Source organism: Geotrypetes seraphini, chromosome 13 (assembly GCF_902459505.1).
Source record: "Geotrypetes seraphini chromosome 13, aGeoSer1.1, whole genome shotgun sequence".
NCBI classification, from domain to species: Eukaryota; Metazoa; Chordata; class Amphibia; order Gymnophiona; family Dermophiidae; genus Geotrypetes; species Geotrypetes seraphini.
The window spans coordinates 71,281,517-71,293,937 of NC_047096.1; the positions used below are offsets into that span (position 1 = coordinate 71,281,517).

Consider the following 12,421-nt stretch of genomic DNA (forward strand, 5'->3'; position numbering starts at 1 on the left):
TGCCATGTTGATCGCACCGTGGACCGGCAGTTGAAGAACACTGTCTTGGACCTGATGGATGTGTCGGCCCTGTGGACCGGCAGAAAATTTCTGTGGACTGGCAACAGTCCACGGACTGGCGGTTGAAGAACACTGATCTAGAAGAGGAGCCAGGACTGAGTGAGAGGGGGAGAGGATAGGGAAAGAGACTGGTAATACTGAACGGTAGTGAAAGGGGAGCAGGGGGAAGAGTCGGGCAATGCAGGATTTGGGGGTAAAGGAGAGACGGTTTGATACTGTATAATGGAAGGGAGAGAAAGGGATGTTGAGGGGAAAAAAGATATTATGTTGCGCAGAAGAGGAAGGACTGGAAGCAAAAAGCAGTGATCAGGGAAAGAAGAGGAGGCATGAGGCCTGGGAAAAGGAAAAGAGATGTGGCAAAAGAGACAAGGAAGCAACATTGGATGGTGAGGGAGAGAGAGAAAAGGGTGATGCTGGGTGGTGGGGGACAGACAGTGAGGGGATGTGATTAGTCTTGCAATTAAAAATGTCAATCAATGTGCAGCCCTAAAAATATCAGAAGTAGTTCATGGAATGGAAAGGGGCCAGATCTTTTCATACAGAAATACTACTTCCTTTTACTGTCTTGATCTGACTGGATCCTCTTGATCAGCTTATGGAAGTGAAGCTGTTTTTTGCTGCTGCAGTAGCAGCAATTCTTCTCTTGCCATGTCTATATTTGAGAGGAAACACAACTTTCAACTTCCTCTTTCTTGAAGAGTTTTGTATCAGTGAGCAAAATAAAAAGTTGTTTCTTCCCTTGTATATAGTACACAGCAAGACTACCAACTCTTTTCGGCAGTGACCTAATATGCATATTAGACTTATGTAAGTTTGCTGAACTACCTGTGGGAGCACCATTTCTGTCTGTTTTCATCCACAGCATCTTGTTTGTTTTTTCACAATACGTTTTATTATTTTTATTCCAGTTCAATAGGTGAGACATTCTAGAGCAGGTGTGGGCAAACTTTTTGACTTGTGGGCCAGTATGGGTTCTTAAATTTGACAGAGGAGCCGGGTGACCTGGGGAAGGGGGGGTGGGAACGGGACAATCCAGGTCACAAGTACCTGGCAGAAACCCAAATAGTAGCAGACTTATGTTTTTACGAAGTGTTTGTAACATATTTGGCTTTCTTCCTGAAAGACTGGGCGGCTGAAACCAGTTTAAAGACCATGTTAGTTTTGAGAATCTGGGCCTTTGACTCAGCTACTTCAGATCTGAGCACTCATCCTGGGTTTACTCATATTTCTCTACAGATCTGAACTCTCCTCCAAGATTATGCTAGTTACCTATAGAATTGGGGCTGTAGCCAAGATAGTGATACCTTCAGGTATTGTGAGATTTTTTTTTTTCCGGAGTTGCTAGTCTTGCCAATCTGTACAGACTTCCAAGACAAGAACTGCAATATTTATTGGGACTTAGGTTTAAAAAATATCAGTGTTTGGAGTTTTCAGCCTTTCTTTTATCCACTTCTCAGTAAAATGGGAAGCCCTTGTGTTGACTCATCATACTGACTTTTTTTGTCTGGATCCTAAGTATGACTCTAGCATGGGCAGCAGAGGAATATACACTTCCTGAGGAGCGCACTGGACGCGGTTAGCTATTGGTCGCTGAGTACTCTCTTCTAATTGGTCCTGAGGCTGGCTAAAGTTGCTGCTGCGGAGATGCCAGGCACCAGCGCAGTAAGAGAGCAGAGGGATGGACGATTCTGCTGTCTCAGCTGCGCAGACATAAGCAAACTATGGCTACTTCTGACGCCGTGGTCTGGATTAAAAACTAAACGGGCCGGATATGGCCCTGCAGGCTGTAGTTTGCCCATGTCTGTTCTAGACAGTAGGATTATTTCCCCATAGCCACGAGCTCCTGCAGAAGGAATCCACTCAGGATTTTTCACTCTGCCTCTGTTGTACTTCACTGGGCTCTCTAGCTCCACCTTCAGTTCTTTCCTTCTGCATATGTGCCTGCTGGAGTGTTTATTCTGCTCTCCCCATTTTATTATTTATAACTCTATGTAATTTCTTCCCCTTTTCAGGTAATTTAGTGCTTGGAGCAAATTTGAAGCAAATTTGAAGCAAATTTGCCTGCTTAAGAATTCACAGACTTCGGTCTATAGCTGACAAGGCCGATCCCACTGGGTACCTGTTAGCCAGCCTGCATAGTTTTTTTTGGAGCTCAGGGCTGTCCCTGAGGTGTTCTCACCTACTGTTCATCAGGGGTTGAGTGCAGGCTGTTGGACGCCTTTAGGAGGTTCGACGCGCATCCATTGGTCCACAAGGATGGAGGTGTAGTCAGACATAGGTGTCTGACTGGCAGCCTGAAGATCAGCTTTGCAGAAGCATTCCCAATGTTGTGGCAGTGAATTTTTTCATCCAGCTACTGTGAGAGGGTGAAAGCAGGTAGCAGCACCAGATCCTGTCAGGTTACAGTGAGTACACAGGCTGACAGCCTATGATAGACATCGGGGGAGGTTGGAAAGTGGAGTTTTGAGTGTTTCTGGATGTTCCCCTGTGTTCCCTTTCCCGAAAAATCCTAAAATTGGCATTTTTACAGTTTGAGAAGTGTGAAAAATACTGCAATTTTGGTGTGAATTTTTTTGATGGCAGTCATCTTGGATTTTTAGCAATTTTTTTTTTTTTAATTCTTTATTCATTTTATAACTTACATCAAGTGCACATTAAGTATCAAACAATTATAATACATACAACAACAAATCTTCAACATCATACACCAAGAAAGATTTAACCCCCACCCCCCTCCCAAATTTCATATATGACTAAAATATACTAAAGTTCCCTACTTCTTTAAAACTGCAAATTTTGCCTGGAAATTTGCTGGGATTGAGTCCTTAGTCTCTCCTCATGTGGATTCTTTCCAGGATTGCGCAAATTTAGTGCTTTTATACCATCCTTGCGCCACATGACGTGTGGCATAGCTGGGAGGGGGGGCTACAGTATCCAACTTGGCTTCTCCCCTGTTGAAGCAGGTGACCAAATGCTCAGCTAACCCAGCGGGGCAGATGTTGCTTTCGGGGCTCGGCATAGCTGGTACTTCTGTCATCTAAGGGTGACTTTACACCCCACTTTTGTTCTTGCCATCTTATTCTTATGTCGTTAGATTCTTGACGGAGGCTCTTCGTATCAGACTGCCGGTTAAGCATCCTTTCCCTTCCTGGGAACTTAGTTTGGTGTTGTCTAGCCTTACCAGGCTTCTTTTGAGCCCCTTCAAGATGCTTCCCTCTTGGACTTGACACTCAAGACCGTTTTTCTGGTCACCATTACTTTGGCGCATTGTGTGTCAGAACTGCAGGCTTTGTCTTGCAGAGACCCTTTCCTCCATAATTTGGAGGCGGGGGTTTCCCTTCGGACGGTTCCTTCCTTCCTGCCAAAAGTAGTTTCGGTTTTCCATGTTAATCAGGAAGTGTGTTTGCCTGCCTTTCAACCAACTGATTCCAAGACACGGGACCGCCTGTTGAAGAAACTGGATGTGCGCAGGGTTCTTTTGCGTTATCTGGAGGTCACTAATGAGTTTCGTCTCTGACCATTTGTTTGTCCTGACTCAGTTAAGTGGGGCGCTCTCGCTTCTAAGCCCATAATTACCAGATAGATACGTAGGGTCATTGCGTCAGCTTACATTCTTGCTGGAAAACAGTCCCCCATTTCCATCAAGGAACATTCTACTAGGAGTGTGGCTTCTTTGTGGGCCGAAGCTAGATCTGTCTCTCCTGAGGAGATTTGCAGAGTGACAACATGGTCTTTTCTTCACACGTTTGCCCAGCTCTTCAGAGTGAATGTGGTGGCAAGACAGTAGATAGGTGAGACATTCTAGACTCCCCGCCCTGTCCTTCCTGTGCCTGTTACACTGTTCAGCCTGTTTATGCTTCTCCAAGCTGATTCTTGGATACATGTCAGCCCTTGGGGGCTGGGAAGAATTTGTATATATGTTTCAATTTATTGGAGAGTAGTTCCTGAGCTCTTTTGAAGCCTGTGTTTACGGTTAACAGTACTGTTTAGTTATTTCTTGAACAGAACAATTTTTAAGCCTGTTGCTACAGGTGCCTCTAATAAACGTGTTTTGGATGGCTCTCCGTGCTTGGGTACTAACTGAAGGTGGAGCTTGAGAGCTCAGTGAAGTACAACAGAGGCAGAGTGAAAAATCCTGAGTTGATTCCTTCTGCAGCAGCACAAGGCTATGGGGAAATAACCCTACTGCCTAGAATAGTGGTCTCAAACTCAAACCCTTTGCAGGGCCACATTTTGGATTTATAGGTACTTGGAGGGCCTCAGAAAAAAAAAAAAAAAAAGTTAATATCTTATTAAAGAAATGACAATTTTGCATGAGGTAAAACTCTTTATAGTTTATAAATCTTTCCAAGTCTTAATAATAATATTGTAATTTATAGCTAAAGAGACATGATCAAGAAACTGTTTTATTTTACTTTTGTGATTATGATAAACATACCGAGGGCCTCAAAGTAGTACCTGGTGGGCCGCATGTGGCCTCCAGGCCATGAGTTTGAGACCACTGGTTTAGAATGTCTCGCCTATCTACTTGAAGAGAGCTTACCAGGGTAAGTACATAACATCACCTAACCACTACACATTTGCTCACATCCAAAAAAATGCATTAAAGAATTGTAACTTCATTTTTCTCCCTTATTCTGTATCCTCCACTCATTCTTCAACAGTCCACACAACACACCTCTGCTCACACTTCTCTTATTTTCAGGATTGGTGCATTTTTTCCCCTGGTTTTGAAAATGTTAATTTGAAGAGAGCAGATATTTGCAGGACTACTATGAGAGACTTGTCTGTGCTATTATCTTTTAAATCAGACACAACAGGGGAAAAAATGAAGTGGAATAGCAAGAGGAGCCACAGAAGTGGTGGATGCCTTTTATGGCCAAGAGAAATAAATGTGACTTCTGTTTCACTCACAGCTGATAACGTGCTTCTGTCCAAGGATCGAAGCCAAGCCTTCCTCTGTGATTTTGGCCATGCTGCACACTTAATTCCAGAAGACTTGGGAAAGTCACACATGCCAGGTAACATATACTTGCTACCTGAAATTTTGTTCCTGTTTATTAATTTCATTTTCTATACTGTTCTTCCAAGGGAGTTCAGAGCGGTTTGCATGAATTTTCATTCATGTACTCAAGCATTTTTCCCTGTCTGTCCCGATGGGCTCACAATCTATCTAATGTACTGTACATGGGGCAATGGGGGGATAAAATGACTTACCAAGGGTCATAAGGAGCAGAATGGGTTTGAACCCACAACCTCAGGGTGCTGAGGCTGTAGCTTTAACCACTGCACCACACTATCTCCCTTTGCTTAAGCATCATATAGTCATATTGGTTGGTTTTATTTGGTTGTGCTCTTTTATATTTGAGTTTTTACATTGAGGCTTTTCTTCTCAGATGATTACTTGCCAGGCACACAGACACACATGGCTCCAGAAATCATGATGGGAAAGCACTGGAGCTCCAAGATGGACATCTGGAGCATCTGTTGTATGATGCTGCACATGCTGAATGGGTGTCACCCCTGGACCCGCTATTCTTCTGGGCCCCTCTGTTTTAAGGTGAGCTTTGGTCTTAGAACAAGGTAGTGCAGGCTACAAAGTGAAGAGAAGGGGTTATATGCTTGATCAGTCATGGTTGATGATGAATCAGGTAGCTCTAACAGGGACTTAAGATCCCCTGAGTACTGCTAGCTTTTGCTTCTGAGTGGCACTGGACTTAAAGGGAAAAATGTTTATGATTAAGGAACCTAATTAAGCCTTTATGTGTATTCTTGGGTCTCAAAATCTTAAAGCAGCAGTACTAGCTACAATCTTCAAAACATAAGGTAGTATTTCTCTCTTTTGACAGTTAATTTTAAATCTAGTTCCTTGTCATCAACAGCAGATGAATCCGGAGACTAATGGGATTGTGTCCATCAACTAGCAGGTGGAGATAAAGAACCGAGTTGTCCTCAGGTATATCTTGGATGCACAGCCTCCTGGCCAACCAGTATACTCTTATCACCAGCAGGCTGATGTATAGGTTCCTCACAGCTCCTGGATTCTGCAGTGGATTTCGAACCAGGCTTGGCTGCAGCTTCTGGCTTCAGTTTCCTGTATCAGAAAAGAGAAATATTCCCGTGGCTTAGGCCTCAGATGAGAGATATTCCCGTGGCTCAGGCCACAGATAAGCTGCGGGAAGTTGGCTGTACGGTGCCAACTTTGGGGGGCAATGCTTGGGCTCTCCCAGGTTCCTTCCCCCCCTCCTCCCCCCGAAGAACCTGGATACCTGAATCCCATAAGCTCACTTGTTCTATGGAAGTGCAGCTACAGAGGTCGCCGGTAGGAGGAGTTTTTTTACTCCTTTCCCATGTAGGGAAGCTGACGCTGTTTCGGCCTTAGTTGCGCATGGTCATGTTTGGAAGTTGATTTTTCACCCTCCCCGTCTTTCATGAGTGCAGTTGGTTACTACGTACCCTTCATCCATGTCTTTGGGTGGGGGTGGGGGTTGTGTTTTGGAGTGGAGTGCTGCTGTTAGTGATACGAGAGGGGGTTCATGATGCTGCTTCCTGCTCCCTGCACCGGTCTGGGTTGGCCGTGACAGTATGGGTGAGTGTGATGTCATGGTTGTACCTAGGTTGGGAAGCAGCGGGCGGTAGGAGGCCCTGAGGGTGGTTGGCCAAGGCCCTTCTCTCCCACCGTGGCTCAAGGGAGGGGTCTCTGCAGTTGCTGCCGCCACCGCGGTCAGTCTTTTTCCTCTTGGAGGAGGGACGCTGCCTCCGGCAGTGCTGCCTTTGCCGCCACTGACCGGCCGGCCCCAGTTGCCGCCACACAGGCAGTGTGTTAGCCTTGGCCGGGGCTCAATTTCGCTTACAGCCTAGTGTACCTTGTTTAGTCATGGCCGGAACTGTGGTTAGGCTAGTTGTGGGTTATTTTACAGCTCTTTCTCTCTTGCTTAGAGTTTATTCTTTCCACTCCTTCTTGGTTCATACATGTGGAGGAGTGGACTAGAGGTTGGATCAGCTACCTGAGTGCCTCAGGTTGCCACTGTATCTCCTTGGGACTCTGGGAAAGCCACTTGACACTTCGTGGCCCAGGTATAGAATAGTGTCTGGCTACAAGGGGATGCCTTGCTTCTCCTCTGGCATTCTTGACTTTGGTCAGCAGTTTGCCTTCTGTGGACTTTGTGCTTTGAGAGGGCTTCAGTTAGATGGGGAGTCACGATAGGATGCTGCTTTGCACATAATATTCGTGGAGGGGCACTGTAGCTGTGAATTCCGCAGCATGGTGATCTCAAGCGAGGATTGCTCCTGCTCACACGTGCTATGCGGTTTAGCCTCTGTATGATCGTGGGATACATACTTTATCCCAGGACAAGCAGGCAGGTATTCTCACTAGTGGGTGATGTCATCAGACAGAGCCCCGGTACGGACGTCTCACAAGCACGTGTTGCTTGTAGAAACTTAAAGTTTCTAGATGCCCGCACCGCGCATGCGCCGGTGCCTTCCTACCCGGAGATCCGGGCGTGTCTCCTCAGTTCTTTCTTTTCCGCGGAGCTGAGAAGTTCAACTTCATCATGCGCTAGCTGAATTCAGTTAAATTTGCCTTCCTTGTCCGCGTTTTCGCTTTCTTTTAATTACAGTTAACAGTTCTTTTATTTTCGTAAAAAAAAAAAAAAAAAAAAGAAGATTATTTCCTCCGGCGGGTCGAACGGGCCGGCCACGTGGCTCAGGCCCACTGGCTTCGACCTCGCGGCGGAGATTTTCCGGCCTATGTCCCGGCCAATCACCGGGTTTAAAAAGTGCAGCAAGTGCCAACGCGCGATTTCACTCACGGACCCTCACTGGCGCTGTTTGCAGTGTTTGGGCCCTGACCACATTCCGAAATCGTGCAGGCCTTGCTCTACCCTTAAGGCACGCTCATTCAAGCGGCGTTGCCTATTGTGGGAATCGATGTTCAAGATGGACGCAGCTAAGGATCCCTCAGCCTCCACTTCATCCGATACCTCCCCGGTTCGGACAAAACCGGCATCGACCCCTCCTGCATCGAGCGTGGTGAAACCGGCATCGCTCGCCCCGACACCATCCACGAGCTCGACGTCGGTGCCTGCCCCGGTCTCCTCGGTTCAGGTACCTCTTCCTTCCACAGTGCCACCAATGGTCATCAAAGTGCCGAAAGCTAGTAAGCAGAAGCACTCGGCCTCGAAGGAGCGCGATGCCCGTGCAGGAGGACCCCCTTTCGGTGCGGATCCCTCCTTATCGGCTTCGCTACGGTCCGTGCTGGAAGCTCAATTCGTTGAGCTCATGCAGACCATCGGACCCGGGCTCATCGCTGCCATACAGGGTGACCTCCCGGTACCGATCCAAAGGGGCGGTCCGCCCCCTCCCCCACACCGTTCGACCTCAACAACCGACGAGGACGAACGGGGGAGGGCGGCGATGCCCATGCGGCAAGCCTCGCTTACCGATATGCCGCCATTAGAACCCATCACGCCTCCGCGCCAACATGGGACCAGACCTCCGATCGATACTCGAAGCCCTGGGCATAGTCAGGAAGAGTTCCTCCGTACTCCTTACCAGACTTGGGTAGCATCGCAAGAACCCGCATCGCAAACCCAGTTACGATCCACCGCTTCCAGCCCTATCCACTTGGGGGCCTCGGGAGACCATGCGATGCACATACGATCCCGATCCCCGTCCCGACACCGAGACGGGCACCGATCGAGACACTCATCCTGGCACTCCTCACGCCATTCGGAGGTGTCACCGCAGAAAAAACTGCAACGTAGGGGATACTCCTCATCAGAGGTGTCCCCTCCGAGGGACCCGGAGTACGAGGAGACACCGGTGCCCGATTCTCCTTGTCACTCCCCGATGTCCACGGACCTGGAGGCCTCATCATCCTCCAGCCCGTCCCACAGACCGACGCTGGCGGAACAATTGTCCTTCTCATCATTCCTCCGACAAATGGCGGATGATCTGGATGTGACCCTTGACACGGGCTCCAGATACTCCAAAGAGTATCTGGACACCATGCATTTACCTAACCCTCCAACGGAGTCGCTTCGGCTCCCCCTGCACAAATTACTGGACCAGACCTTCATGCAGTGCTTCGAAACGCCGTACTCCATACCGGCGATCCCCAGCAAACTCGATGCTCGATACCGCATCGTGCACCATAAAGGGTTCGAGGGCCCCCAACTCTCCCACCAATCCCTACTGGTCGAGTCCTCCCTTAAACGCTCTCATCCCTCCCAGGTCTAAGCCTCTGTACCGCCGGGCCGAGAGGGGAGAACGATGGACAAATTTGGTAGAAAATTCTACCAAAACTCCATGATGGCGTCACGGGTGCTAAACTACAACTTCTTTTTCTCTTCCTATCTGGAGTTCTTCTTGCCGGTACTCCGCAAGTTCACTCCGTTCATAGACAACCAGGCTCGATTCGAGTTCGAGGAAGTGGTAGCCTCCCTCTCCCAATTACGCCTCCAGCTGATGCAATCCTCCTTCGATGCATTCGAACTCTCGGCACGCGCCGCCGCAAGCGCGGTAGCTATGCGTCGCCTGGCATGGCTCCGTACTATCGATATGGATCCCAACCTACAGGACAGACTCGCCAACGTACCATGTGCTGGAGCTGACCTGTTCGATAAGTCTATCGAAACTGTTACCAAAAAGCTGTCGGATCATGAAAAATCCTTTCAATCCATCCTACGGCCCAAACCCAAACCTCAACAGTCTCGACCTTCCAGGCCACCCCTGATTTACCAGCGGCGTTACATGCCCAGACAAACGCCTGCTGCGAGACAGCCTGCGAAGAGACAACCTCCCCAGAAGTCTCAGCAAAAACTTCAGCCACCGGCTGTACCTAAGGCTCCCCAGCCCTTTTGACGCCCCTCCCGGGAGCATAACCTCGGCCTCTCCCATAGGGGGCCGCCTCCATCTTTTTTACCACCGATGGGAGGCCATAACCACGGACCTATGGGTCCTCTCCATCATAAGAGAGGGATACTCTCTTCAATTCCACCGGGTCCCCCCGGACCATCCTCCAAGAGAGTATCCTTCAAGCTCGACGCAGACCGCCCTTCTTCTTCAGGAAGTCCAAACCTTACTTCAGCTTCGGGCGGTCGAGCCGGTCCCGTCGGACCAATTGAACCGAGGGTTTTACTCCCGGTACTTCCTCGTCCCGAAGAAAACGGGCGATCTGCGACCCATTTTAGACCTTCGGGTCCTCAACAAGTTCCTGGTCAAAGAGAAGTTTCGCATGTTGACTTTGGCTTCTCTATACCCCCTCCTCGAGCAGAACGACTGGTTATGCTCCCTGGATCTCAAGGAGGCCTACACTCACATCCCCATTCACCCGGCCTCCCGAAAGTTCCTCAGATTTCGAGTGGGAAATCTGCACCTACAGTATCGAGTGCTACCATTCGGCCTATCTTCGTCCCCCAGAGTCTTCACAAAGTGCCTGGTGGTAGTGGCCGCAGCACTCCGGGACAGGGGTCTACAGGTGTTTCCATACCTCGACGACTGGCTCATCAAGGCCCCGTCAGCCCCAGAGGTCACTTCGGCGGCCTTGGCTACAACCTACTTCCTCCAGAATTTGGGCTTCGAGATCAACTTCTCCAAGTCTCATCTACAACCCACCCAGTCCCTCCCCTTCATCGGAGCGGTCCTGGACACCACCCGACTCCGAGCATTCCTGCCCCGGCAACGCATGGAGTCTCTTCTTCATCTCTGCCAGTCGGTGGCTACTCGCCAAACCCTACCGGCGAGACAACTGATGGTGCTCCTGGGCCATATGGCCTCCACAGTACACGTGACACCCTTTGCCAGACTCCACCTCAGGATCCCCCAGTGGACCCTGGCATCACAGTGGAATCAGACATCCGATCCACTATCCAAACGCATCGTAGTTACACCTGCTCTTCGGCAGTCTCTACTTTGGTGGATGACCTCTTCGAATCTATCCAGAGGTTTGCTGATGCACTCTCCCCCCCATCAGAAAGTTCTCACAACCGACTCGTCGAATTACGCATGGGGGGCCCACCTGGAGGGTCTCCGCACCCAAGGATTCTGGACCAGTGCGGAAAGGCTACACCAAATCAATCTATTGGAACTCAGAGCCATCTTCAATGCGCTCCAAGCTTTCCAACATCTACTCCACGACATGGTAATCCTCATTCGCACAGACAATCAGGCCGCCATGTATTATATCAACAAGCAAGGAGGCACGGGCTCGGCCCTCCTTTGCCAGGAAGCTCTACGAGTCTGGGACTGGGCGGTACGCCACAACGCCCTACTCAGAGCAGTATACATCCAGGGGGAGAACAACGTCTTAGCAGACAAACTAAGCCGTCTGCTACAACCGCACGAATGGACTCTCCATTCCAACCCCCTTCACCAAATCTTCACGCAATGGGGGACGCCTCAGATAGACCTCTTCGCGGCTCCCCACAACGCCAAACTGCCTCAGTTTTGCTCCAGGATCTACACTCCTCATCGCCTCGAGGCAGATGCCTTTCTACTAAACTGGGGGAAACGATTTCTATATGCGTTCCCACCATTCCCGCTGATCCAGAAGACTCTGGTCAAGCTGAAACTCGAACGGGCCACCATGATTCTAATAGCTCCCCGGTGGCCCAGACAACCTTGGTTCTCCCTCCTACTTCAACTCAGCAGCAGGGAACCAGTACCACTTCCAGTGTTTCCTTCACTACTTACTCAACATCAAGGATCACTACTTCATCCCAACCTGCAGTCTCTCCACCTGACAGCTTGGTTCCTCTCAACGTAACCCCTCACCAATTCTCACAAGAAGTGAGGGAGGTCTTGGAAGCTTCCAGGAAGCCTGCCACTCGACAATGCTACTCCCATAAATGGACCAGATTCTCCTCATGGTGCGTTTCTAAGTCAAAGGAACCTCAACGAGCTTCCTTATCCTCCGTGCTGGACTATCTCCTACACCTATCTCAATCTGGGCTCAAGTCCACATCCATACGAGTCCACCTGAGCGCTATTGCGGCGTTCCACCAGCCTCTACAAGGGAAACCCCTCTCGGCCCATCCGGTGGTCGCCAGATTTATGAAAGGACTCTTCCATGTTAACCCTCCTCTCAAACCACCCCCAGTAGTTTGGGACCTCAATGTAGTCCTTTCCCACCTCATGAAGCCCCCGTTTGAACCACTCAACAGGGCCCCTCTGAAGTATCTCACCTGGAAAGTGCTTTTCCTTGTAGCCCTTACGTCCGCTCGCAGAGTCAGCGAACTCCAGGCACTGATGGCGGACCCACCATTCACAGTATTCCACCATGACAAGGTGGTCCTCCGCACTCACCCGAAATTCCTGCCTAAGGTGGTCTCCGAATTTCATCTCAACCAATCCATTG

General features: G+C 49.4%; 1 protein-coding gene across 2 annotated transcripts in view; it reads left to right on the forward strand.

The window, feature by feature from the left end:
* The window catches only part of MAP3K14 (mitogen-activated protein kinase kinase kinase 14), a 93,844-nt gene that overhangs the window by 38,793 nt on the left and 42,630 nt on the right, over nt 1-12,421 (forward strand). For both annotated transcript variants that reach the window (XM_033919124.1, XM_033919125.1), the window contains exons 9-10: nt 4,977-5,081; nt 5,457-5,620. In XM_033919124.1, the coding sequence (XP_033775015.1) occupies nt 4,977-5,081; nt 5,457-5,620 (269 nt within the window). The remainder of the gene's footprint in view (nt 1-4,976; nt 5,082-5,456; nt 5,621-12,421) is intronic.